The sequence below is a fragment of the Chiloscyllium punctatum genome, chromosome 26 (genome assembly GCF_047496795.1).
Source record: "Chiloscyllium punctatum isolate Juve2018m chromosome 26, sChiPun1.3, whole genome shotgun sequence".
Taxonomy (NCBI): domain Eukaryota; kingdom Metazoa; phylum Chordata; class Chondrichthyes; order Orectolobiformes; family Hemiscylliidae; genus Chiloscyllium; species Chiloscyllium punctatum.
In genome coordinates this window covers 69,856,437-69,883,737 of record NC_092764.1, presented here as the reverse complement: position 1 = coordinate 69,883,737, position 27,301 = coordinate 69,856,437, and the positions used below count along the sequence as shown (strand labels likewise).

The 27,301-nt window shown below is 47.2% G+C and overlaps 1 protein-coding gene across 2 annotated transcripts in view; it reads right to left on the bottom strand.

The window, feature by feature from the left end:
• Positions 1-6,906: 6,906 nt before the first annotated feature.
• Positions 6,907-27,301, bottom strand: part of pnp6 (purine nucleoside phosphorylase 6) — an 86,589-nt gene continuing 66,194 nt past the window's right edge. For both annotated transcript variants that reach the window (XM_072547585.1, XM_072547586.1), the window contains exons 2-6: positions 23,787-23,956; positions 22,569-22,672; positions 20,630-20,805; positions 18,217-18,407; positions 6,907-8,182 (exon numbers count right to left, since the gene is read on the bottom strand). In XM_072547585.1, the coding sequence (XP_072403686.1) occupies positions 7,983-8,182; positions 18,217-18,407; positions 20,630-20,805; positions 22,569-22,672; positions 23,787-23,956 (841 nt within the window). In that variant the 3' untranslated portion in view covers positions 6,907-7,982. The remainder of the gene's footprint in view (positions 8,183-18,216; positions 18,408-20,629; positions 20,806-22,568; positions 22,673-23,786; positions 23,957-27,301) is intronic.

The following is a 27,301-nucleotide window of genomic DNA, read 5'->3' as shown; positions in this document are numbered from 1 at the left end:
AAAGAGCGAGCTGTGTTTTACAACATGTACCAGAAGTGGAGTATTCACTCAGTGGTCGCATGTGAACTACAAATAAGCTCGATTGGATTCTTTTGTGAGAATGGCTGGCACCAGATGAATTTACTTTAAAACAAAAATGCCCAGTGAAGAAGCCTACAAATGGGTTTCCTCTGGGTGCTCCAGTTTCCTCCCACAATCCAAAAATGTGCAGATTAGGTGAATTGGCCATGCTAAATTGCCCGTAGTCTGGGTGGGTTGCGCTTTGGCAGGTTGGTGTGGACATGTTGGGCCAAAGGGGCTGTTTCCACACTGTAAGTAATCTAATCTAATCTAAAAAAAAAGGCTATGCTCAAAAACAGAAAGGGCAAATAATTGGACGATTTCACCCTGGAGAGACAGTCGACTGCTTCTCTGTCCATGAGAAGTCAGTGTTAGTTGAAATAGTGTTCGGAGGCAGTAATTAAGGCCCTGACCGAGTGATTAGTGACCACATTGGGCTCAGGCCAAATTGTCAGAAAAATGACTGATATACGCAATGAAGAAGCAGGGTGCCCTTCCTGCTGGATTGGGAGGTATGGAATGCCTCAATATAGCCCACCCTGGGGCCAGTAGGGTGTCAGAGAGGGTCAGGGGGAACCGGTGTGCGGTTCCCAAAGCTAATGCTCTTCCCATGCTTCCAACTTCTCCCATGGCCAACAACACCTAGGAAAAGACCAACCTTCTCGCCATTGGATCCCTTCAGGATTAGACCTCCAGCACCAATCCCTGAAGATTCCAGATTCTCAGTAGTGCAGTGGGACTTGACTGTTGATGCTTGTGATTGGCCGAGAAGCTCACCAGCCATCCCATTGGAGCTTTCCCTTTGGTGAGGGCGGACAGTCAGTCAAGTCAGTCGGCACTGAACATGTCCGAGGCTACAGGACACAACACCTCGGCCAGTGTTTGAGTGGAAAGTTCCACTCTGAATGGAATTCTGAGTTTCATCAGCAACACACTATCATGGATTTGTTAAGTTGTTGTAACGATTGATTTAAACAAATTCACTGAGAAAAGCTCATGTAAGTATTTCGACTAAGCCCATTTGAACTGTGCCTGCCTTTTCTCTTTAAGAAGCCGTATGTCTCCAGAGAGTTTTGTTCTAATTCCATGTTGTAATGTCTGGAACTCCCCCCCCTCTCCTCTTTGCTCCGAGCAGATGCTCGATGCTGCTAACCCTAAAGGTCTCAGCAAGTTCTTTCTGCCCAGAGCCTCCTGATTAGCCAGTTGCCACCAGTCCACACTGCCCTGGATGGAGAGCAGCAAACCGCTGTGCATCATGGGATCCCCACCCACCAGTTACATTGTCCGCCGCTCTCTCTGAACAGCTCCCCTGGATCATATCTGGGGGTGGCAGGTACAGCTTCTGGTACGGGACACCCAGGAGTCCGTTTGATTGCAGGGGTGTGTGGAGAGGGTGGAATTCTCAGACACCCAACAGGAGTGCCCGAGTACATAGGCATCATGCCAGGCAGCTGAGCACACATCGGTGGAGTGGTTTTCCCTCCCTGTGGATGGGGGTCAGTGCCCGGCATGTGTGTGCTTCAGTGACTAAATGGGTGTAGCCTATCCCCGGGGAAACTGGCAATGCCCCTGAATTCTCACCTCCTCTCCAGGCTGGATGAGTGTGAGCCCAAATTTGTTGAGTGGCCGTCCCAAGGAGAACATCTCTCACCAGCTCGATGTAAATGATGTGCAGCTCATTGGGAGATGCCAGCCATGCCCCTGGTTAGTTCCTGGAATGAGTTGGAACTGCCTGTGGCATGAGGTGAGCACTGGGACTCACCCTGATCTGTGCCAACCTCTTAGGACACTGCTGCTCTGAATTCTGGGGTTAGCTCATTAAGTCACAGCACTCGTGAAATAGGGATATAAATGGGATTTCTAATGTCTGATTTTAATACCTGGGACTTGCATAGACTGAGATGATTTCTGAAAGGTATTAAAACAAACACTGGCTTTCAAACAGCGCAGTAATCACCTTACTACAGGTTGCATCGTGCATCATGAACCCATCATTAGACAAGTACCAGTCTGAACTGAAATTGAAGGTTTTTTTTCATCAAGAGACTGAAGAAATCTGTGTGTCTTCTTTTTGATTGAAACCTTTATGAGAAATTCACTTATTGGAGCCAAAAAAACAAAACACTTGAACTTATCCAGTTTAGAGACAAGGAGCCCAGACACAGGAATGCATGAACGAATTGTATTTCAAGCAACAGCTTTGGGGAGGTGAATTTGGGAATAGAACTAGAAAGGGCTTCCTCTCCCTCTTGTGAAGGACAAAGCCACTGCTGGCAAAGTAAATTGGAGAAACATTCAAACACTGAGAGTTAAAACCATAGATATAATCTCTATGGCTGCTAATGATCTTGGATATCCCAAACCAGTCATAGTCTCAGGTTAAAATATAACTCTAGAATATCATAATGACTGTGCACACTGATAGTACTTTAAATAAAAGTGAACATTGTGTATGAATCTGAAAGTGTCAATATCTGGAGGAGAGTGATTAGGACTCCTCACTATAACAATGTCAGAGTGTCCGAAAAATAGAAACCTACAATATGACCAACAGCATTGACAGAAGTACACTTCTTGCTTATTGCCCGGCTCTTTGATAACCTAACTAGTTATACCAAAGGCTAATGCCTTACCAAACCACAACATCGGGATGACATTAAAGTGACGGAGGATATCAATGGGAGCATTCTCATGAGTAAACAACGCAGTGAGCCTGAGGATGAGGTGAAAGGTTATTGTCACTGAAGGAACAGGGGACTGACTTGTAAAAGACAGCTCAGACGGGTAAAGCTCAGTTTGTCTCTCGCTGCTGTCAGGGAGAAACACACATGAGTTAGATTGTCTCAAAACAGCTCTTTGGAAAGTTGATCAAGTTGGGGTCCTTGGCCCTAAGAAAGGGAACAATGATTAAGGCCTCAAGGCTATGAAGAGCCTGACTCCATTAATGTGGGCTGAAAAAACAAAAAGTACTGGAGAAACTCAGCAAATCTGGCAGCCACCATGGAGAGAGAAGCAGTGTTAATATTTCAAAATGACCCTTCTTCAGAACTGGCATCCTGGGTTCTTCCTTCGCTAAATGGGAATTTTTTTTTAAGCGCCATTTCCCCGTGAGAAGGAGTGGTCTATATGTGGTCCAGGGAGTGAGAGCTGACCCTTACAATCACATGGAGATGTCAGAGACTGAAGAAAGCCTACAGTCAGGGAAACATTGATGTGATGACATGTCCCTTTAAGAGGGATTTGTTCTGTTTTTCTTGAAGTGAAACCTGGTGTCAAAGTGTCCGCTCAATGAAAAGCTAATTAAATAGCCTTTCAGTTTTTTTTCCCAAAGAAGACAAAAGAAGCGAGAGTGGACGGATGTCGGCTAACACAGCCCCAGGGCTTTAGTTTTGCTTTCAGTTGTTGAAGCTGCTAGATACATCTCTCTCTCTCGCTCTCTCTCGGCTGCTGCAAAAAAGCCAGAGTGCTGACTCTGCTGCTAATGTTCCTTCTTTCGGTGTTCCTTTCTCTGGCCCGGAGGAGAGAACAAGTAAGGGAAATCTGTTTTGCTGAATTTGCCTTCGCCAATGGTGTGTTTGTGGGATGCTGTTATATTGGAACAGTTGATAAGACTATAAGACATAGGAGTGGAAGTAAGGCCATTCGGCCCATCGAGTCCACTCCGCCATTCAATCATGGCTGATGGACATTTCAACTCCACTTACCCGCATTCTCCCCGTAGCCCTTAATTCCTTGTGATGTCAAGAATTTATTAATCTCTGCCTTGAAGACATTTAGCGTCCCGGCCTCCACTGCACTCCGCGGCAGTGAATTCCACAGGCCCACCACTCTCTGGCTGAAGAAATGTCTCCGCATTTCTGTTCTGAATTGACCCCCTCTAATTCTAAGGCTGTGCCCACGGGTCCTAGTCTCCTCGTCTAACGGAAACAATTTCCTAGCGTCCACCCTCTCCAAGCCATGGATTATCTTAATGAGGAATAGTTAAATAACACACTGTTTTGTTAAGTGTTTTGATAGAGTTAAAGTTATACCAATTATTTTTTGTTCGCATTCTACTTCAAACACTAAGAATAAAGTGTGTTTTGCTTAAAGTCGAGTAGTTTGACCAATCACAGCTGGAATGCAGTGCCTTCCACTTGCCTCTGAATAAGATAAACATTAGGGTCGAGGCTGTCTGCTTGATATGTTTTGAGGGGGTTTGCTGTGGTCCATAACATGGGTAATGATGCAGGTATTTCTTCCTCAGAGATGATAGATTTCAGTCCTCTTTGCACTCATACCCACTTTCACATGGTGTGTTTCTCTGCCAAGTACTGGCTTAGCTAGTCATAGCAACAGTTAAGCTGTTTTGAATCTGATTGGATAGTTTGTGATTGCAAGCAGGAATCCAAATTAATTCAGTCTGACATGGATTCAGACCCTGGATAGGATGACCAAAATGAGCAGAGAGCAGGATTAGGGAATTTCACGTCTCTCCTGCCAATCAGGAATACCCCAGCGCTCTTCATTGTAAACCAGGGAGTTCTCCCCAGTGTCATTCCCAGCAAAGAGGAACCTCGATTATCCAAAAGAGATGGGTGGGCATGATTTCGTTCGGATTATTGATTATTCAGTTAGCTGCTTTCCTCTGGGGCTCGGAGTTTTCTGTGAAGTCTGCTCCCCGTTCAGGGGACGAGGCAAAAGCACACTGCGTGCGAGACCCCGTCCCCCATCCTGCCACCCTCACCCACCCCCCGCCCACCCCAACCTTGTCCAACACTGCCCCCCACCCGTCCCCATCCCCACCCACCGTTCGACCCCCGTCTGCGCTCCCTCCATCTGACCCCCACCTCTGTGCGACCCCTCCTGCCGTGGCAGACGGACTGGACACCAACAGTAGGAGTGCTGCTGCCTTTGTGGGGTAAGGCTCCAAATATCACGTGCACACACATGTACACACACGCGCGCGCACACACATATGCACGCACACATACACCCGCACACACATGCGCATACACACACGCGCGGACACATACACAAATGCGCGCACACACATGCACACGCACACTCACACACATGCACACACGCACACGTATGCTCACACGTGCACGTGCGCACACACATATACACACATGCACACTCACAAACACACACGCACACATACGCACGTGCGCACACACACGCACGCGCACACAAACGCACTTGCACACACACGCACGTGCACACATACACACACACGCGCACACACAAACGCACGTGCACACACACGCACGTACACTTACACACATGCATGCACACACATACACCCACACACATGCGCACACACACACACACGCACACACACATGCACAGACACACACATGTACGCACACGCACACACACACCTTTTTTGACAAGTTCCACCTTTGCCCTGTACAGGACAATGTTGGAGAGATAATCTGGGGAAGAGGGGAGAGGTTTAGGGTTCACCCTGTGTAGAATTCCAGAGAAAGAGTGGGAGAGAGAGAGATATGGCGGGAGGTCAGTCAGTTGGAGACGGTGCCTGGACTGTCCAGGACTGTTCTCTGCAGCATTTCAGTGAGCCGAGTTCATTTATAATAATTGTACCTAGAAAAAAAAGATGTGATCAGGGTTGAAACAGCACTTTGACGTAACATTTCTATCAGGATCTTGAGATCCCCTTTGGGTAATCCGATAATTGATATTCGGAATCTCGAGGCTCCTCTGTATTTATACCCTGAGCCACATTGCAGAAACACCAAATTGTTTCCACATGGATTCCATATCGGAGTTTACTAAACATTCTTCATATTACAAGTGATTTGTCAGAACTGAGTCATGATGGCCACCCCCCACGAGGACAGAGGGAATGTTTTAGGGATATCTTCTAAACATTCTTGTGGTGGTCAAATATCCTCAAGGAGGTCAAACATCTTGAGTAGCTCAAAAATCCTTGAGGAGTTCAAACATCCATGAGGAGGCCAATGTTCCCATTGATTCATGGGAAATCCTGGCCTGTGACCATCCAAAATAGAGAAGATATGAGCATGTGGAGAAACGTTGGGAATACGCATGGGCCATGTGAGGTGTTGCATGGAATGCACAAATCACCAACCAACCAATGTACCTAAGCCTTCAACCACCATCCCCCAAACACACACACACTCCCACACACACACACACACACACACACACACACAGAAAGACACACATACACTGACACAGACATACGCACAGACACATACACACACATATACACAGACACATGCTCATACACGGAGAGACACACATACACTGACACAGACACACATGCTCACACACAAAAAAACATACACTGACACAAACACGCACATTCCCACACAGACAGACACACATATACTGATGCAGACACACGCATACACACACAGAGACACACATGCACACACATACACTGACACAAACACACACATACACAGACACAAACACACACACTGCCACACAGAGATACACATACACTGATACAGACACACACACACACAGGCACACATACATACACATACACTGACACAGACACACACTGACACAGAGAGACACACACACACTGACACAGACATACATGCTCACACAGAGACACACATTCACATAAACGGACACATGCATACAGACACACACTCACAGAGACATACACTCATACTTCAACACTCAGGCACTCAAATACACACTCAGAGACTCTCATGCGCACACTTACACAGAGAGACACATACACACAGTCTTCACATTTTGTATTGGACTTATCATCATCCTGGAGCCCGTCAAAGCTGAGTGATAGCAATATGCCTCCCTGCCGAGGGTCTGCCTGAGAAAGGAGACACTTCAAACAGCAATACATCATTTGTAAAAGTGCTTTAAAGAGATAGTTGCAAAAAGTGCGATACAAATGCAAGCTTTTTTCAGTAGAAACACACTTGTCCTTTATCTCCAACAATATGTTAGAAATAAATAATAATCATCTTGCAGACTTATATTAACCTTAGTCTAAAATACATATATTAGAAGCAAGATGGATGTGGAATTGGACAACAGTGGTGATTCAAGACAGAATCACTTGGACCAATCAGTATATTACACATTATTGTGTAATCCACAGTCAACAGTCAATGGGACTGAACATTGGGCCAAGGTTATCAGTAGGTGAGCTCAGCAGGGGCAGGTAAGGAGCTTATCAGATGGAGGGGGGATATAAAGAACAAGCAGGGCACAAAGTGGGTGGGTGTGATTAGGGACCAACAGAGTATATGATGGGTAGGTGGATGGGAGAGTAGGTGTATGAGGTGGGAAGAGAATGGGGAGATGGGATTATAATAGTAGGTCGGGGTACTCAACATGATGGGTGAGGTTCGTCACCAACATGGGGTACAATGACTGGATGGGGTAAGTGTCACGTGAGAGGTGGGGTATATCAACTGGAAGTGGTACATTGGCAGGATGGGGATTTTAGCACATTGATTCTTTGGGGCACTGCTGCCTCACACGGCCAGAGTTCAATTTCAGCCTCGGGTGACTGTCTGTGTGGGTTTCCTCCGGGTGCTCCGGTTTCCTCCCACAGTCCAAAGGTGTGCAGGTCACATGGATTGGACATGCTACATTGCCTGTCAAGTTCAGGGATGTGGGGGTTAGGTGGGTTGGCCGGGGGGAAATACAGGGTTACAGGGACAGACTGGGGACAGGGGGGTGGGATGCTCTTTGGAAGGTTGGTGTGGACTTGTTGGGCCAAATGGGGACTGTATGCTTTGGCATGAGCTGGACTGTCTAAGACAGGTAGTCTGGTTGTCGATTATTTGGTGTGTACAAGGACGAGCGATTTGACTGTGTATTTTGTATCCTCCTCCACATCTGATCTTACTCCATGTTTAGTAATAATATTATTGCTACAACGTCCTAGGGATCAGTCGGCCGTGCAACGTTCAGTCTATCTTCGCCACCAGGTGACTGATGAGCCTCTGCAGGGCCTCAGCCCGATCCTTCGAGGTCTGCAGCACTTCCTCGTGGTTGGCTTTCTGCTGGCTGCTGTAGTCTGTCACTACCTTGTTGGTGATGAGCGAGGTGCCAAACACTCGCAATCCGCAGTGACGGGCAAGGATCACCTCGGGCACTGTGCTCATTCCTACAGAGAGAGAGAGAGAGAGAGAGAGAGAAACACATCTTCCACATGAGCGCCTACCGAATCCAGGCTGAACATCAGAACTAGGAGCATGAGTAGGCCGTCCGGCCCTTCGATCCTGCTCCGCCACTCAATAAGATCATGGCTGACCTCTTCATGGCTTCAGCTCCACTTACCCACCTGCTCATCAAAACTCTTAGTTCCTTTACCCCCTGTTCATAGAACATGGAAAAATACAGCACAGTACAGGCCCTTTGGCCCTCGATGTTGCGCCGATCCAAGCCCACCTAACCTACACTAGCCCACTATCCTCCATATGCCTATCCAATGCCCGTTTAAATGCCCATAAAGAGGGAGAGTCCACCACTGCTACTGGCAGGGCATTCCATGAACTCACGACTCGCTGAGTAAAGAATCCACCCCTAACATCTGTCCTATACCTACCACCCCTTAATTTAAAGCTATGCCCCCTCGTAATAGCTGACTCCATACGTGGAAAAAGGTTCTCATGGTCAACCCTATCTAAACCCCTAATCATCTTGTACACCTCTATCGAGTCACCCCTAAACCTTCTTTTCTCCAATGAAAACAGCCCCAAGTGCCTCAGCCTTTCCTCATACGATCTTCCTACCATACCAGGCAACATCCTGGTAAACCTCTTCTGCACCTGTTCCAGTGCCTCCACATCCTTCCTATAGTATGACGACCAAAACTGCACACAATACTCCAGATGTGGCCGCACCAGAGTCTTATACAACTGCAACATGACCTCAGGACTCCGGAACTCAATTCCTCTACCAATAAAAGCCAGTACGCCATATGCCTTCTTCACAGCACTATTTACCTGGGTGGCAACTTTCAGAGATCTGTGTACATGGACACCAAGATCCCTCTGCTCATCCACACTACCAAGTAGTCTACCATTAGTGCAGTACCCCATTTTTTGTTACTCATACCAAAGTGAATCACCTCAAATTTACCCACATTGAACTCCATTTGCCACCTTTTTGCCCAGCTCTGCAGCTTATCTATATCCCGCTGTAACTTGACACATCCTTCCTCACTGTCAACAACTCCACCGACTTTTGTATCATCCGCAAACTTGCTCACCCAACCTTCTAGCCCCTCCTCCAGGTCATTTATAAAAATGACAAACAGCAATGGTCCCAAAACAGATCCTTGCGGAACACCGCTAGTAACTGCACTCCAAGATGAACCTTTACCATCAACTACTACCCTCTGTCTTCTTCCAGCCAGCCAATTCCTAATCCAAACCTCCAACCCACCCTCAATGCCATACCTCCATATTTTTTGCAGTAGCCTACCATGGGGAACCTTATCAAACACCTTACTAAAATCCATATACACCACATCTACCGCTTTACCCTCGTCACGGCTCTGAATGGGTCAATATTCATGTAGCATTGGCTCCACCCATTCTACTGATGCCTTGCACACACTGTGGCTGGAGATGTAGATCTCTACTCTAGCTTTCACAGGGGGCAGATGTATTTGTACCAACTCACTAAGATCTTAGTGATCATATCTGACCAAACAGGGTGGCATTTTGGCTCAGTAGTTAGCACTGTTGCCTCCCAGTGCCAGCGACTTGGGTTCAATTCCACCCAAAGGTGACAGTCTCTGTGGAGTTTGCACATTCTCACGGCTTCTTTGGTTTCCCACACACTCTGAAGATATGCAGGCTGGGTGGGTAGCCCAGGGATGTGCAGGCCGGGTGAATTGTCCAGGGATGTGCAGGCCGGGTGGATTGTCCAGGGATGTGCAGGCCGGGTGAATTGTCCAGGGACGTGTAGGCCGGGTGGGTTGCCCAGGGACGTGTAGGCCGGGTGGATTGTCCAGGGACGTGCAGGCCGGGTGGATTGTCCAGGGATGTGCAGGCCGGGTGGATTGTCCAGGGATGTGCAGGCCGGGTGGATTGTCCAGGGATGTGCAGGCCGGGTGGATTGTCCAGGGATGTGCAGGCCGGGTATGTTGCCCAGGGATGTGCAGGCCGGGTGGATTGTCCAGGGATGTGCAGGCCGGGTGGATTGTCCAGGGATGTGCAGGCCGGGTATGTTGCCCAGGGATGTGCAGGCCGGGTGGATTGTCCAGGGATGCGCAGGCCGGGTGGATTGTCCAGGGATGTGTAGGCCGGGTGGATTGTCCAGGGATGTGCAGGCCGGGTGGATTGTCCAGGGATGTGTAGGCCGGGTGGATTGTCCAGGGATGTGCAGGCCGGGTGGGTTGTCCAGGGATATGCAGGCCGGGTGGGTTGTCCAGGGATGTGCAGGCCGGGTGGGTTGTCCAGGGATATGCAGGCTAATAGAAAAACAACAATATCTAGAAAGCAGGGTATCTGAAAGATAAATTGTACTCCAGCAAGAAAATCACCCACAAATGAGAAGCAGGGTCAACAGTCCTCAGACCAAAGATCTAGATCTTTCTCAGTTTGAAGAGAGTGTTTCTGAGAGAAGTAACGTTCAGTTATGTACTGGCCACAAAAAAACCCCACAAATCCAATGAGACCAATTCCTGTCCTGTCAGTCTGCTCTTGATCTTCAGCAAAGTAATGGAAGGCAATAGTCCTGTACAACTGCGAGGTACTGCTGTCTGATGTTCAGTTTGGGTTATGCCAGTGCCACTCAGCTCCTGACCTCATTACAGTCCTGGTCCAGACTGGTGAGAACTTGCCCGAGTTACAGCAAACATATTTGGCAAAAACTGGAGTCCATGGTAACCATGGTGGATCCTGTCACTGCTTGGTATCACATCTAACAGAAAGGAAGATGGTCGTGGTTGTTGGAGGTCAGTCATCTCAGCTCCAAGGACATCTCTGCAGGAATCCCTCAGGCCCAACCACCTTCAGCTGCTTCATCAATGGCCTTCCCTCCATCATAAGGTCAGAAGTAGGCATGTTCGCTGATGATCCCTCACAATGTTCAACCCATTCGCGACTCCTCACATATTGAAGCAATTTGCGTCCACATAGATCAAGATCTGGACATATCTAGGCTTGGGCTGACAAAGTGACAAGGAACATTCACACCATACAGATGCCAGGCAATGACCATTTTAAACAAGAGAGAATCTAACTTTCAATCCTTAACATTCAATGGCAAAACCATAGCTGTATCTCCCATTGTGTGGGAGTTTACCATTGACCAGAAACTGAACTAGACTAGCCATATAAATATTCATGACTACAATTGTGGACTGCGGCTGGGCATTCAGGGGCAGGTAATTCATCTTCTCACTTGCCAAAGTCCACCCATCGACAATGCACAATAGCAGCAGCATGTACCATCTACACGATGCACTGTAGAAATTCACCAAGGTTCCTCAGACAGCATCTTCGAAACCCATAACCACTTCCATATACAAAGACAAGGGCAGCAGACATATGAGAATGATACCATCTGTAAGTTCCCCTCCAAGCCACTCACCACTCTGACTTGAAAATACATTGCCACTCCTTCACTGTTGCTGGGTCAAAATCCTGGAATTCCCTCCTTGAGGGAATTGTGGATTAACCTATAGCAGGTGGGCTCCAGCGGTTCAAGAAGGCAGCTCACCACCAGCTTCTGAAGGGGCAACTAGGGATGGGCAATAAATACTGGGCCCATCCTATGAACAATTTAAACAACAAGAAGTAAATCATTATATATCCTCCAGGATAGAAAATTAAAGAGTGGTCAAAATGAACTGTTTAATATGATTAAAGGATTGACTGAAACTGGTGGAAGGCCATGAGGAGATAAATTTGGAATTAGTTCAGGGTGATATTGGGATTCATTTATTCACATCTAGGAAACCTCTTCCACAGAGAGAAAAGCAGCTGATGGTAGGGGTAAATCATAAAGTTCAAAACTGAGAATAGTGTTCAATAAATTTACCAATGATCAGAGAACCCCTGTGGGAAGACCGAGCTAAGACAGTAATCAGCCGGGATCAAATGGAATGGCAGAACTAGGTTGGGAGGCTGAATGTCAATAAGCCGTGCTTTCTGTTCCATTATTCTGGATTGATGATCGAATATTCACGGAGATCTCAAGGAGAAGACTGTACCTCTCTATGGTCTGTGATTTTGGGACTCACCCACAACAGTGATGACCTTTGACTCTCTTACTCTGCCAAACATCGACCTGGTTCCTTTGACACCAGCTAACAAATAGGTTTAAAATTAATAAGTCACCGACAACATTATGGGTAAGAAGCATTATTCCTTCACATTCAGGAGCAGGCTTTCAACAAAAGCAGACGATGAAGAACTCAAAATCGGGAAGGGATAAATGTCAGGGTCGGATCTGGATTGGAAAATCAAGGTTTTGCAGCGCACTGAGTGAGATGACAATGCAGAGACTCCAAGTTGCTAGGTGTTGGGACTGCTTGGTGTTTGGATTGTATACTGGGCCGATATGATTGAGGATTTGTTGAGAAGAGTCTGTAATCTATCAAATCTATTAATCTTCCAGCGCAGCAAGAGGCCATTCAGCCCATTGTGCCTTTGAAAACACCCAGTCTCAACATTACTGCTTCCCCACCCATGGATCTGCAAACTTGCGAGTTTTTAAAAATCTAATTATCTTTGGAAAATTATGATCAATCTGTTTTCAACAGAGCATTGCAACATCCCTTAGGTTATACTGAGTGTGCATAAACTTGACGGGATGAGTTTTTTTTTTAACATTAACTGCTTTCTCATGTCTTCAAAGTTAGATGCAATCCTCAGGCCAGTTTGACTTATGCTGTGGTTTATCATAAAGTTTACGCCCTGTTCCACTGTTCCTCTGGAGCTGACACAAGGTCTGGTACAGCACAAATATTATACTCTATCATGAGCGATTCTGATTTCATTCTTTTTATCTCCCTTGGTCTTTCTCATCCCTTGCCTACGATCACTAATGTAACCAAGCTGTCTTCAGTGGAACCCCACATGTAATAGACTCAGAGAGTGACAGAGCTGTACATCATGGAAACAGACCCTTTGGTTCAATTCATCCATTCTACATTAATCTAGTCCCATTTGCTAGCACTTGGCCCATATCCCTCTCAACCCTTCCTATTCATTTACCCATCCAGATGCCTTTCAAATGTTGTAATTGTACCAGCCTCCACTTCCTCTGGCAGCTCATTCCATACACGTACCACCCTCTGTGTGAAAAGGATGCCTCTTAGGTCCCTTTTATATCTTTCCCCTCCCACCCTGAACCTATGACCTCTAGTTCTGGACTCCCCTACCCTGGGGAAAAGACCTTAACTATTCACCCTATCCATCCCCCTCATGATTTTGTAAATTTTATAAGGTGATCCCTCATCCTCCAATGCTCCAGGGAAACTAACTCCAGCCTCTCCCTATACAGAGGAACCTCGGTTATCTGGCATTTGATTAACCGAGTTTCAGAGTATCCAAACAAGATTGCAAGGTCCTGATGCATGGCTAACTTTGTTAACCAACATCGATTATCTGGCATTCAATTAACTGAACGAAAAACTCCCTGCCCGTGTCCTTCGGATAATCGAGGTTCCTCTGTAGCTCAAACCCTCCAACCCTGGCAACATCTTTCTAAATCTTTACTGAACCCTTTCAAGTTTCACAACATCCTTCCAATAGCAGGGAGACCAGAGTTGAATGCGGCATCCCAAAAGTGACCTAACTAATGTCCATAGATCCTTCAAAGTTGCCACCCAAGGTTGTTAAGGAGGCGTATGGTGTGTTGGCTTTCATTAGCAGGGGCATTGAGCCACGAGGTTATGCTGCAGCTCTATAAAGCCCTGGTTAGACCACACTTAGAATACTGTGTTCAGTTCTGGTCACCTCATTATAGGAAAGATGTGGAAGCTTTAGAGTGGGTACAGAGGAGATTTACCTGATGCCGCCTGGACTGGAGGGCATGTCTTATGAAGATAAATTGAGGGAGCTAGGGCTTTTCTCCCTTGGTCTTTCTCATCCCTTGCCTACGATTGGAGTGAAAAAGGATGAGAAGGTGACTTGATAGAGACATACAAGATAATGAGAGGCATAGATAGAGTGGAAAGCCAGAGATGTTTTTCTAGGGCAGAAATGTCTATCATGAGGGAACATAACTTTAAGGTGATTGGAGAAAGGTTTAGGGGAGATGTCAGAGGTAGGTTCGTTACTCAGAGAGTGGTGGGTGTGTGGAACGCACTGCCAACAGTGGTAGTAGAATCAGAGACATTAGGGACATTTAAGTGACTCTTGGATAGACACATGGATGATAGTAAATTGGAGGATATGTCAGTTAGTTTGATCTTAGAGTAGGATAAAAGGCCAGCACAACATCAAGGGTTGAAGTGCCTGTACTGTGCTGTACTGTTCTGTGTTCTATGTTTATTTAGAAAGAGTCTGGAAGGCTACGTGAAGAGGAAGGGTTTAGAGGGATGTGGGCCAAATGCTGGCAAAAAGGGACTAGATTCATCTGGGATATCTAGTCAGCGTGGACGAGTTGGACCGAAGGGTTATATGGCTCCTATACTCAATATATTGACCAATAAAGGCAAAACACACTAAATGCCTTCTTCACTACCCTGTCTACTTACAACTCTGCTTTCAAGGAGCTACGAACTCGCTCTCCGAGGTATCTTTGTTCGGTAACAGGACTTTACTATTAAGGGTATAAGTCCTGCCCTGATTTGCCTTTCCAAAACGCAGCACCTCACATTTATCTAAATCAAACACTATCTGCCACTTTCTTGTTAAGTAGTTGCTCCTAAACTGTGAATGAAGCCAACAGGGACATTAATGGACTGGGTAGTATCCAAGTAGGCCCTGCACATTTGGCATCCAGCCCCCAAACTATCAGCAATGTTTGCCAAAGGTCTGAGGCCTACTCTGCTCCTCATGTTCCCAGTGACTAAGAACGTCAAGTCAGGGATCAATCTGAGATCAGATTGTCTCATAGTAACCATTAAACCTTGTTTTTATTCAGACTGAGGCGATTGCAGCTGGAATACCTGAAAAAAAAAGACATTAATCATTGAAACGACAACCTGGTTCAAAATGTCCCTCTATGGTCCCTTTCACTTGGGGTTCACAGGTCAATCCCAACTCATCAGGAGAGGTCAGACCCTTGTCAATCAGGCACACTCGCTGCCTGAGGCTGTGGGAAGACAGGGCGGTATTAATGGTTAGACTGAGATGCTGGCAAACTGTGGAGATGGCTCTGCCAAATTGAGGCCCGGTTTCATTTCCTGATCCTGGGATCAGGAGAAGCTGCTGATGAAGTGGGGTAGGAGGTAACACGCATACTAATGAATCTCAGGCCGTCAGGGTTATAAATAAAGGCAAAACACTGTAGCTGTTAGAAACCTGAAACAAGCATGGGGAAACGTTGGAGAAGCTCAGCAGGTCTGGTGGCATGTGTGGAGAGAGAAACAGCGTTAGCCTTTTGAATGTGGTCGGTGATTTCTTCAGAAGCGGTTAAAGGTAGGCTAGGGCTGTTTGTGTGTACGACCTCAGTCCCCAGCCCAGCGACACTGAGACTTACTGTGGCACCTGTCACTGGTGCAGCAGTGAAACAGGCCATTTGGTCCATCAGATCTCAGGCAGCTACTGCATCCAGTCTCTCCTCACGTGTTTACTAATGAACCAACTCAGCACAGGGCACAGAACCTTGAGTTTCCTGACTCTGCCTGACACCGTGCCACACAGTCCACTGGCATCTTCCCACCTTGGGAGCTTGGAGGAAGATTTATCTAGAGATAGTACAGAGGCATAATGACATGATATTGACCTCTTGAAGGCATACCCACTGGGATGAGCAAGGGAGACCAGGCTGGGAGTAATGCTGATGAAGAGCTTATGCCTGAAACATCAACTCTCCTAATCCTCGGATGCTGCCTGACCGACTGTACGTTTCCAGCACCACACTTTTTGGACTCTGACCTCCAGCATCTGTGCTCCTCACTTTCTCCCAGTAATGCTGGTGTGCAGTTGATAGGTATGGAGGTGTGTTTGGGTGGGAGGTCTGGGTCAGGTTGTGGTCTTGTATGTGTCTGGTTGGTCAGGGGTCAGTGTAGTTGATGGGTGGGGGGTGGGGGCGGGGGGGCGTGGGGAGGGTGGCTGATGCTGTCAGGGGTTGTTATGTGAAACTTGATTGGCAGGGAGTGTGCCTGGGTGCAGTGCCGGAGCAGAGTTGGAATAGTGGTGAGGAGTTAGTTTTTCAGACTGGAGGCCACAGGGATTGGTGCTGGGTCCACTTTTGTTTGTTATTTATGTAAATTATTTCGGTGAGAATATAGGAGGCAGGGTTAGTTGGTTTGCGGATGACACCGACATTGGTGACACAGTGGACAGTGAAGAAGGTCATCTAAGATTACAAAAAGATATTGATCAATTGGGGTGGCACGGCGACTCAGTGGTTAGCACTGCTGCCTCACAGCACCAGGGAACCGGGTTTGATTCCTGCCTCAGGTGACTATCAGTGTGGGGTTTGCATGTTCTCCCCCTGTCTGCGTGGGTTTCCTCCGGGTGCTCCGGTTCCCTCCCACAGTCCAAAGATGTGCAGGTTAGGTGAATTGGCCACGCCAAATATCCCATAGTGTTAGATGCATTAGTTAGGAGTAAATGTAGGGGAATGGTTCTGGGTGGGTTACTCTTTGGAGAGCCACTGTGAACATGTTGGGCCGAAGGGCCTGTTTCCATACTGTAGGGAATCTAATCCAAATTGGGTCAATGAGCTGAGGAGTGGCAGATGGAGTTTAACTTGGATAAATATGACGTATTGTACTTTGATAAAACAAACAAGGGCAGGACTTGTACAATTAAAAGTCGGGCTGTGCATAGTGCTGTAGAACAAAGAGACCGAGTGGTTAAGGTATATAAATCTTTGAAGTTTGCATCACACACAGATGGTATGGTTAAGGAGGCGTTTAACATGCTTGCCTTCATTTGTCAAACCTTTGAGTATAGGAGTTGTGAAGTTGTGTTGAGGGTGTACAGGATGCTGGTGTGTCCATAACTGTGAGGAGAAAGTGAGGACTGCAGATGCTGGAGATCAGAGCTGAAAATGTGTTGCTGGAAAAGCGCAGCAGGTCAGGCAGCATCCAAGGAACAGGAGAATCGACGTTTCGGGCATCAGCCCTTCTTCAGGAAGAAGGGCTGATGCCCGAAACATCGATTCTCCTGTTCCTTGGATGCTGCCTGACCTGCTGCGCTTTTCCAGCAACACATTTTCAGCAGTGTCCATTACTGTGTCCAGTTCTGGTCCCTCTGTTACAGGAAGCCATGATGTAGAGTTGCCGTGACGGACTGGGGTGGACAAAGTCAGAAGTCACATGACACCAGGTTATAGTCCAGCAGCTTTATTTGGAATCACAAGCTTTTGTGGTTCTGCTCCTTCACCAGGTGAAGCAGCAGTACTCTGAAAGCTTATGATGTCAAATAAACCTGTCGGAATATCACCTGGTGTCAGGTGACTTCTGACTTTGTGACAGGAAGGATATTAATAAGCTGGAGAGGGTTCAGGAGAGATTTACCAGGTTGTTGCCAGGAAATGGAGGGTTTGAGTTATAAGGAGAGGCTGGATAGGCTGGGATCTTTTTCACTGGAGTGGAGAAGGTGGAGGGATTACCTTATAGAGATTTAATAAATCATGAGGGGTATAGTTAAGGTGAATTGCAGATGACTTTTCTCTTTCGTGGAGGATTTCAAGACAAGGAGGCATATTTTTCAGGTGAGAGGAGAAAGATTTTAAAAAGTCATGAGCGACAATTTTTTTTTAGACATAGAGAATCGTTCATGTGTGGAATGAAACTCCAGAGGAAGTGGTGGATGTGGGCACAGTTACAACATTTAAAAGACATTTGGATAAGGACATGAATAGGGAATACTTGGAGGGATATGGGCCAAGCGCAGGCAGGTGGGACTTGCTCAGTCTGGGATTATGGTCAGCATGGGCTGGTTGGACCGAAGGGTCTGTTTCCATGCTGTACAACTCGGGGATTTGGAGGGCTAGACTGCTCCTGGTTCACACGAGAGCTTCGCATTTTTTTTTTGTCAAGTTAGACGAGGATCTCACCGACTGCATCAGCTCCCAGTTTCTTCAGGAAGTGACATTCGGCAATTGTCTCGTACGAGGGGCCGGCCAGCATGCAGTACACGCCATTCCGAATGAAATCCTGGTAGCCCAGCTCCTGGGCACATTCAAAGGCCATCTGCCGGAGAGTCTTGTCGTAGGCATCTGACATGCACGGGAACCGTACACCAAACCTGCAACAGTAACAGCCAGGAGAGAGGGTCAGTACTGAAAACTCTGCAAGAGGCTCCCAAAACACATCAGACTATCCCTTCCCAATACACTGCAACATTCCAGGAAACCGACTTCAAAATCCTTCTCAAACAACTGGCTCCCCAATTCAGAGGGATCCCTCAAAAATAGACTTCGATATCCCCCTAAAACTCACTGAGATAGTCCCCTAAAAATATATTGATATCAGCCCCCATTGAAATGTCTGTTGAAAACACACTGAGGCATCCTCCACAATTACACTAAAGATATACTGAAATATCCCCCTAAAATACACCAAGATACTCAATAAAGTACACTGTGATATCCCCGTAATGTGTTCTAGAAATTTACATGAAGTTTGAAAATGATATACTTTATTGCATAACAGAGAAAGAGAGGTGCCTTGTTGACACTGTGAATTGAGAGTTTAAGGGTTAATTTTTAAATCTTGACTCCAGTCTTTGCCTTCATTCAACAATGAGCTAAACAATACACTTTGTACTTTAATTGCAGCCTTAATTCACAGTGTTCACAGTAATCTTCAGCCAGACGTGCCAAGTGAATGATCCACCTTCTAGTGGTCCCCAGCATGAGAGATGCCAGTCTCCAGCCAACTTAATTCACTCCAAGTGATATCAAGAAACGGTTGGAGGTGGTGGATTCGGCAAAGGCTAATAGGCCCCGACAACATTCTGGTAACGGTCTTGAAGATTTGTGCCATTCCCCTAGCCAAGCTGTTTCAGAAAAACCAGAACATTGGCATCTACTTGACAATGTGGAAAATTGCCCAAGTATGTCCTGTACACAAAAGCAGGACGAATCCCCCACTATCAACATCCTGAGGGGTGACTATTGACCAGAAACTCAACTGGACTCACCAGATAAACACAGCAGCTACAAGAGCAGGTCAGAGGCTAGGAATACTGCAGCAAGTAACTGATCTCCTGACTCCCCAAAGCCTGTCCACCATTCACAAGACAGAACTCAGGAGTGTGAGGGAATACACCCCACTTGTCTGGTTGGGTGCAGCTCCAACAACACTCAAGAACCATCCAGGACAAAGCAGTCGCTTTATTGGCACCACATCCACAAACACCCACTCCCTCCACCGCCGACACCCAGAAGCAGCATTGTGTGCTATCTACAAGATGCCCTACAGAAATCCACCAAAGATCCTCAGACAGCACCTTCCAAACCCACAACCACTTTCATCGAGAAGGACAACGGCAGCAGAGTTATGGGAACACCATCCCCTGCAAGTTCCCATCCAAGCTACTCACCACCCTGACTTATATATCATTGTTTCTTCACTGTTGCTGGGTCAAAGTCCTGGAATTCCCTCCCTACGGGCATTGTGTTTCTAAAAGCACCTCACCACTACCTTCTCAAGGGCAACTAGGGGTGGGCAATAAATACAGGCCCAGCCAGCAATGCTTATGTCCCACAATTGAATCAATAAAGTTAGTGGCTGGATTCATCTGGTCTTCGAACGTTGTCAGTTGCTTCAGCAAAGTGTAAATAGAGACCTTCCTTGGTGCTACCTTAGCTGCACTGAAATTAGCATTGCAAATGGTGTATGGGAGCATTCTGATGAATTGGAAAGAATTCCACGAGGTGTGGAGGGGTTGTTCATTTTCCCTTCAATTGTTTTCAGTCTCTAGCAGTCTGCTCTTAGTTTGATAAAGGGAAGAACTGATCAGTGAGGACTGTTAAGATTTCTACTGTTCTAACTGAAATAAATCGTTTTGAAAAGTGACAGATGGCAGGTCAGCTCAGCTGTGTGGAATGCACATCCCGTGATATGAAGTCTTGGCCACACCACGATGAACACATCTACATGAAGTATCACCGGTTACATAAGCTTTCTAGAACTTGAGCAGCAGCTGGAGATGCCATTGTGTACCCATGGATAGAGAACTACACGAATAACACATTCAAGGAGACAGTTATACCACAAGTTCAGACTCCATTTGTGCCACACAAATGCCAGGCAATGGCTACTTCCACTAAGAGAGATTCTAACCACTGCCCCTTGACACTCAATGGTATCACCATCACTGAATCCTCCACTGACAAAATCCTGGGGGTCACCATTGACCAGAAATTCAACTGGACTAGCCAAGTAAATGCAGTGGCAACAAGAGAAGGTGAGTAATGGCTGATTGTGCTCCCTACATAGAATGGATGGTCCTCTCTAACTCACCTCTCCTCATTGCTGCCTCTCAGTGGGTTCACTCCTGCAAAGCCGGGCAAATTGATGTGGTCATTAATGAACATGATATCACCGACATTAAATTCTTCATTCAGGCCTCCCGCAGCATTGGTTACTATCAGAGTCTTGATGCCCATCAGGTGGAAAACTCGAATAGGAAAGGTTACCTGTGAACAAACAGTGAAGGTGATTATAATCCCAGAATGAGAATCTCTTACCATGCTGTTAAGGGAATGTTCCCCTTGTAATGGTGGAAGCTACTACAGTCCTAGAAATGGAGGAAACTGATACAATGCTGGCTATGGTGGAGTCTGTTATAGCCCTGGTAAATGTGGAATAGGGTGGTGAAACTTGTTGAAGTTACAATAATGGTGGAACCTATTGGACTGTATTCAGTGTTGGCAATACACATATGGGGAATATGGAACAAAGCAGAAAGTGCTGGAGAAACTCAAGCAAAATGTTTCACAGGTGCACCATGATAAGGTTTGACACTGAGCCATTAAGGAGATGCTGGTCAAGTGATCAAAACCATGGTCAGAGGTCACAAGCCTGACAAATGCCTTTAAAGTGAGATGGAGGGGTCAGGGCCCAGGCAACTGAAAATCATGACTAGCAATGAAATTGGGATCAAAAGGTCAGAACTACCTCGGGCGGTGGTGGGACTGTACTTGGTCACAGAGATAGGCAAGGGTAAGGTATTCTGAGGTTTCAGAAACAAACGAGGTCAATCTTTGTAAAAAGCTTGCTGCAGGTCAGAGAGCACGAGGAGAAGGGGGAGACAGGAGTTGACAAGAAGCTGGATCTAAGCCCCAGAGTTTTCGATGAGCTCACATTTGTGGAAGATGGACAATGCATTGGCATGTGTTAGAGGACTGTGCATTTCCACCAAACGCTGAGGGACCGGCCAAATTGACATTGTGATATTCTGGGCATGGTGGGGAGTTGGGTGTCATTGTCAATGATCGATTGGCAGGGGACAGTGATGACAGGGCGGGGGTCGGTGATAAGGGGCTGGGCGTCAGCAATGAGAGGATGGGGGGGGGGGGTAGTGATGAGGGGGCAGGGGGGGGTAATGATGAGGAGCTGGGATTCAGTTATGAGGGGTTGGGAGGTAGTGATGAGGGGCCAGGGAGTAGTGACGAGGGGCTGGGGGTCAGTGATGAGGGGATGGGAGGGAGTGATGAGGGGGGTGGGGTCAGTGATGAGGGTTAGGGTCAGTGATTAAAGGGCAGGGCCAGTGATGAGGGGATGGGAGGTAGTGATGAAGGGACAGGGGTCAGTGATGAGGGGATGGGAGGGAGTGATGAGGGGGGTGGGGTCAGTGATGAGGGGATGGGAGGTAGTGATGAAGGGACAGGGGTCAGTGATGAGGGGATGGGAGGGAGTGATGAGGGGGGTGGGGTCAGTGATGAGGGGATGGGAGGTAGTGATGAAGGGACAGGGGTCAGTGATGAAGGGACAGGGGTCAGTGATGAGGGTGGGGTCAGTGATGAGGGGATGGGAGGGAGTGATGAGGGGGGTGGGGTCAGTGATGAGGGGGGTGGGGTCAGTGATGGGGGGTGCGGGGTCAGTGATGAGGGGGGTGGGGTCAGTGATGGGGGGGCAGGGTCAGTGATGAGGGGGGTGGGGTCAGTGATGAGGGGGGGCAGGGTCAGTGATGACAGGGAGGGGTAGTGATGAAGGGCCAGAATAATGACCTGGCCTCTAGATACTTCGAAGAAGAGTGAGAGATCCTGCCATACAGCTACCTAAACAGGGCTGGGTGGTGGTGTTTCTGGGAGCTGGTTGGCTAGTGGAGCCAGGCCTCTGACAATGACAGGAGGTCCCTGGGCTACGCCTGTCCCTGTCCTCAGGGCCTGAATCTACAGTGTTTCTGATTTCACCAACTGGCCACCACCGGTGAGTACAGAGTGAGACAAACACTTACCTCATTGATTGGGTAACCCTCGTAGAAATGGAAGCGGCCTTGCATACAGACACACTGCTTCCCACCGAGCTCCCCAAACACCAGCCTGCCAGCATGACCTGCAACTAAAAGGGTTTCGCCAGATTTAGTGGGTAGAATCAAACATTACCTTCAAACTCCAAGTGACTGTTGTTAAACATGACAGGGTGCAGAACGGATTTACGAGGATGTTGCCAGGGTTGGGGGGTTTGAGCTACAGGGAGAGGCTGAACAGGCTGGGGCTGTTTTCCCTGGAGCGTCGGAGGCTGAGGAGTGACCTTATAGAGGCTTATAAAATCGTGAGGGGCATGGGTAGGGTGACTAACCAAGGTCTTTTCCCTGGGGTGGGGGAGTCCAAAGCTAGAGGACATAGGTTTAAAGTGCGAGGGGAAAGATATAAAAGGGATCTAAGGGGCAACTTTTTCACACAGAGGCTGGAGCATGTCTTGAACAAGCTGCCAGTAGAGGTGGAGGTACAACGTTTAAAAGGCATCTGATGGGTATATGAATAGGAAGGGTTTAGAGGGATAGGGTCCAAATGCTGGCAAATGGGACTCGGTCAGTTTAAGATATCTGGTCGGCATGGACGAGTTGGACCGAAGGGTCCATTTCTGTGCTGTCTGTCTTTATGACTCTGGCTCTGACTGGACTGGACAGTAGAATCCCTACAGTGTGGAAACAGGCTCTTCGGTCCAACAAGCCCACACCGACCCTCCAAAGAGTCTCCCACCCAAACCCATTACTCTATATTTACCCCTGACTAATGCACCTAACCTACACATCCCTGAACACCATGGGCAATTTAGCATGGCCAATCCAACTAACTTACACATCTTTGGACTGTGGGAGGAAACTGCAACACCCGGAGGAAATCCACACAGACACGGAGAGAATGTGCAAACTCCACACAGAAAGTCGCCTGAGGCGGGAATCAAACCCAGGTCCCTGGTGCTGTGAGGCAGCAGTGCTAACCACTGAGCCACTGTGCCATGCACAGAGTGTAAAGTTTGTCCAATGAGGGAAAATCCCTGAAGCCACTTTTACTCCCTCATCCCACTCCGACAGTGTCTGGGTTAAAATCAAAGCCAGTTCCTGACCCCTGAAATGACAGCAGGGATTGGGGGGTAACTGGACGTTGGGCGTGTGTGCTGCCTGACTCACAGTGTGTCAATAACAGTGCTGATCACACCCTGAACTGACCTGTACTTTTTGGGAAGCGGGGGATCTTCTCATATGGAATGATGGTCTGGTCACTCAGCAAATTAGCGAGGCCCCCGAGGCCAGACCCACAGATCACTGCTATCCTTGGCTGGATTGGAATCTGGGCCAACAACCAATCAGCCGTCTCCTTATACTCTTCATAGGAGAACCTGGGAAGGGGAAGAAAGAGAAAAGGTCAGAGGTGGGAACTCAGTGACTCCTCTATACCTCAGGTTTCCTCATCAATTTAGATGTGTGTGCGAAATAACAGGTGTCAACGGTACTGAAAATATCTCCATGACAACATCAAACACTCCCAAAACAGGCACAGCATGGGGTTAGATACAGAGTAAAACTCGCTCTACACTGTCCCTGTCAAACTCTCCCAAGACAGGCACAGCATGGGGTTAGATACAGGGTAAAACTCGCTCTACACTCCCCGTCAAACTCTCCCAAAACAGGCACAGCATGGGGTTAGATAAAGAGTAAAGCTCCCTCTACACTGTCCCCAGGACAGGGACAGCAAAGAATTAGATATAGAGTAAAGCACCCTCTACTCTTTTAAACTGAAGGTAAACTCCCTTTACATTGTCCCCCATCAAATATTAGGCTAGATAGAGTAAAGCTGTATCTCGTAGATAGTAGAAAGTAATGAGGGAGCATGTCCTAGAAGAGTTATCAAATGAGGCTATTTGAGTTTAAAAATTTTTAAAAAGCCAATTGTCATGCTGAGATTATACTACAGGCCTCCCAACAGTCAGAGAGAGAGACACAGACAGACAGACAGAGAGAGAGAGAGGAGCAGATATGTAACACAGACAGCTGTGAGACGAACAGGGTTATAGTTGTAGGAGATTTCAACTTTGCTAACGTTAACTGGAGTTGTCTGAGTGTGAAGAGATTCAGGCTTGAATTTTTGAATTGAATCCGGGAGGGTCAGTATGTAGATAGTCCAACTAGAGATGGAACAGTGCTCGATACAGTCCAAGGAAATGATGCCAGTCAAGTGGTCAAAGTTATCTGTGTCCCTCATGATTTTATAAACCTCTCCAAGGTCACCCTTCAACCTTCTATGTGTCAGTGAAAAAGGTCCTAGCCTATCCTCATCACTCAAATCCTTCAGTCCTGGTAAATTATTTTTCTGAACCCGCTCTACTTTAATAACAGGGTAGTAAGAACTGCACACAATACTCCAGAAAAGACATGGCAAAATGGGTTATGGACCGAATGCACGCAAGTGGGATTAGTGTGGCCTGGTGTTGTTTGGTCAGCATATATATGGTGGGCCGAAGGGCCTGTTTCTACACTGTCTGACTGTTCTACACTGTGAAGCTCTCTTGACACTGTCCCCAGCAAACACTCCCAGGACAGGGACAGCAGTGGGTTAGACACAGAGTAAAGCTGTTTCTACTCTATTAAACTGGAAGTGTTCCACAGAAACACTCCCAGGACAAGGACAGCATGAGGTTGGGTATAGAATAAAGTTCCCTCTATGCTCTCACAGATCACGTGTTAAGACAAACTAAGGTATCAATATTAGATCCAGCTTTTATTTTGACCCTTGGCAATATTATGGTCTGGTAGGGAAGATCTTCACATTTATATTCCAGTTAGCTCACCGAGACTCTTTCACATTATTTCTTGGTCTCTGTTTGCAGTAAGTGGTCCGTCAGGAAATGCTGTGGAAAAAGGAGACTCCCGCAGTAACTGAGGATCGGGAGTTTGTGTGGGACCGGTGGATGCAGCCAGAGTGATAATCGAGCTTCTCGGCTAAATCTGTCTCATGCTGGGAGCTGCAGCTGGATGTCCCACAGGGCCTAACTGCCTGTGACAGTTGCAGTCTCACTTCAAACATTATAGCTCAAGTCCTACTCCAAGGACCTTTTGCATAAAAAGCTAGGCCATTGTTCCAGTGAGCCATTGAGGGTGTACTGCACTGAGACATTAAACTTTGCTATCAAATGATTCTGAAAGGTGCTACAAATGCCATGTCATTATGGCTGGAGTACGGGTCAATATTTATCCCTCAGTCAACATCAGGGTGACTGCATTCCAAGTATCTCATCAACTGTAAAGCAAAAGTCATCACAAAGCCTTCTGTTTGGCCCAGAGCCAAATCCGAGATAGTTTGTCCCACAGGAACGAGCAATCCTGCAGGACACAGATTTCCCTGGCATCAGATCCTTCCGAGGCACATTAGAGGGCAGGCGGGCAGGCTGTAGTTCCTGTTATACTTACACATGCCATCATTTCTCCCTTGGCCTCAACACACAGCTCACCCTCAGCAATTCCTTCAGTGACTAGTCCCACCTACTGCCTGTTCAACTCCATCCCTTCCTGTCAACCCACTCAGATCAGAAATCTCTCCTCATCTGAGTCTACATTGGTGCCCCTTTATTCTGAGACTGTGCTGTTTTGGTCCTAGACTCTCCCACGAGGAGAAACATCCTCTCAGCATTTACTCTGTCAAACCCCTTCAGGGTCCTATATCTTTCAATGAGATCACCACTCCATCTTCTAGACTCCAAGGAGTAGAGTCCCAACTCATTTAGCCTTTCCTCATAAAGACCAGACCAGGGATCATCCTGATGAACCTTCTCTGAACTGCCTCCAACAAAATTAATATCGTTCTTTAAATAATGTGACCAGATCTGCTCACAGTACTCCAGCGGTGGTCTCACCAGCTCCTTGTATAGTTGCAGTAAGATTGCCCTACTCCTATACTCCAACCCCCTTGAAATAAGGGGCCAGCGTCCCAATAGCCTTCCTGATTACCTGCTACCTCTGTGTGCCAGCTTTCTATATTACATGCACAAGTGCCCCCCAGCCCCTTTGGGTTACAGCTTTTCTCCATTTAAATAACATACTGTTCTTGTCATTTCCTGTGGTGACATCATTTCCTATAGTGATGTCATTTCCTGTTCTTTTTCTCAGGGGGTGGTAAATAAGCGAACAACTTCACATTTTCCCATGTTAAACTCTTTTTTTTTGTTCACTTAACAACGTGTGAGCTGTTGGTATCCCTCTCACAACCTGCCTTTCACACCTATTTACTGTGGTCCAAGTCATTAGTATATATTGTAACCATTATGAAATGCTTCCAGAGGTTAGTAATGGCACACATTACCTCTAGCCTCCCAGACTGCTTTCATCCACCACAATTCACCTACTGTCACAACAGGTCCACGGCAGACACCATCTCCATGGTCCTCAACTCATCCCTGGAACGTCTGGATAACAAGGACACTTACATCAGACTCCTACTTATTGACTTTCACTCCACCTTCAACACCATAATTCCAACAAAACTCATCTCCAAACACCAAGACTTAGGACTCTGCTCCAACTTCTTCAACTGGATTCTTGTCTTCCTGAGCCACAGACTGCAATTAGTAAGGATTGGCGACAACACCATCTGCACCATGATCCTCAACACCATTGCCCCATAAGGCTGTATACCCAGCCCCTTCCTATCCTCTCTTTACATTCACAATTGTGGGGCCAAATTCAGCTCC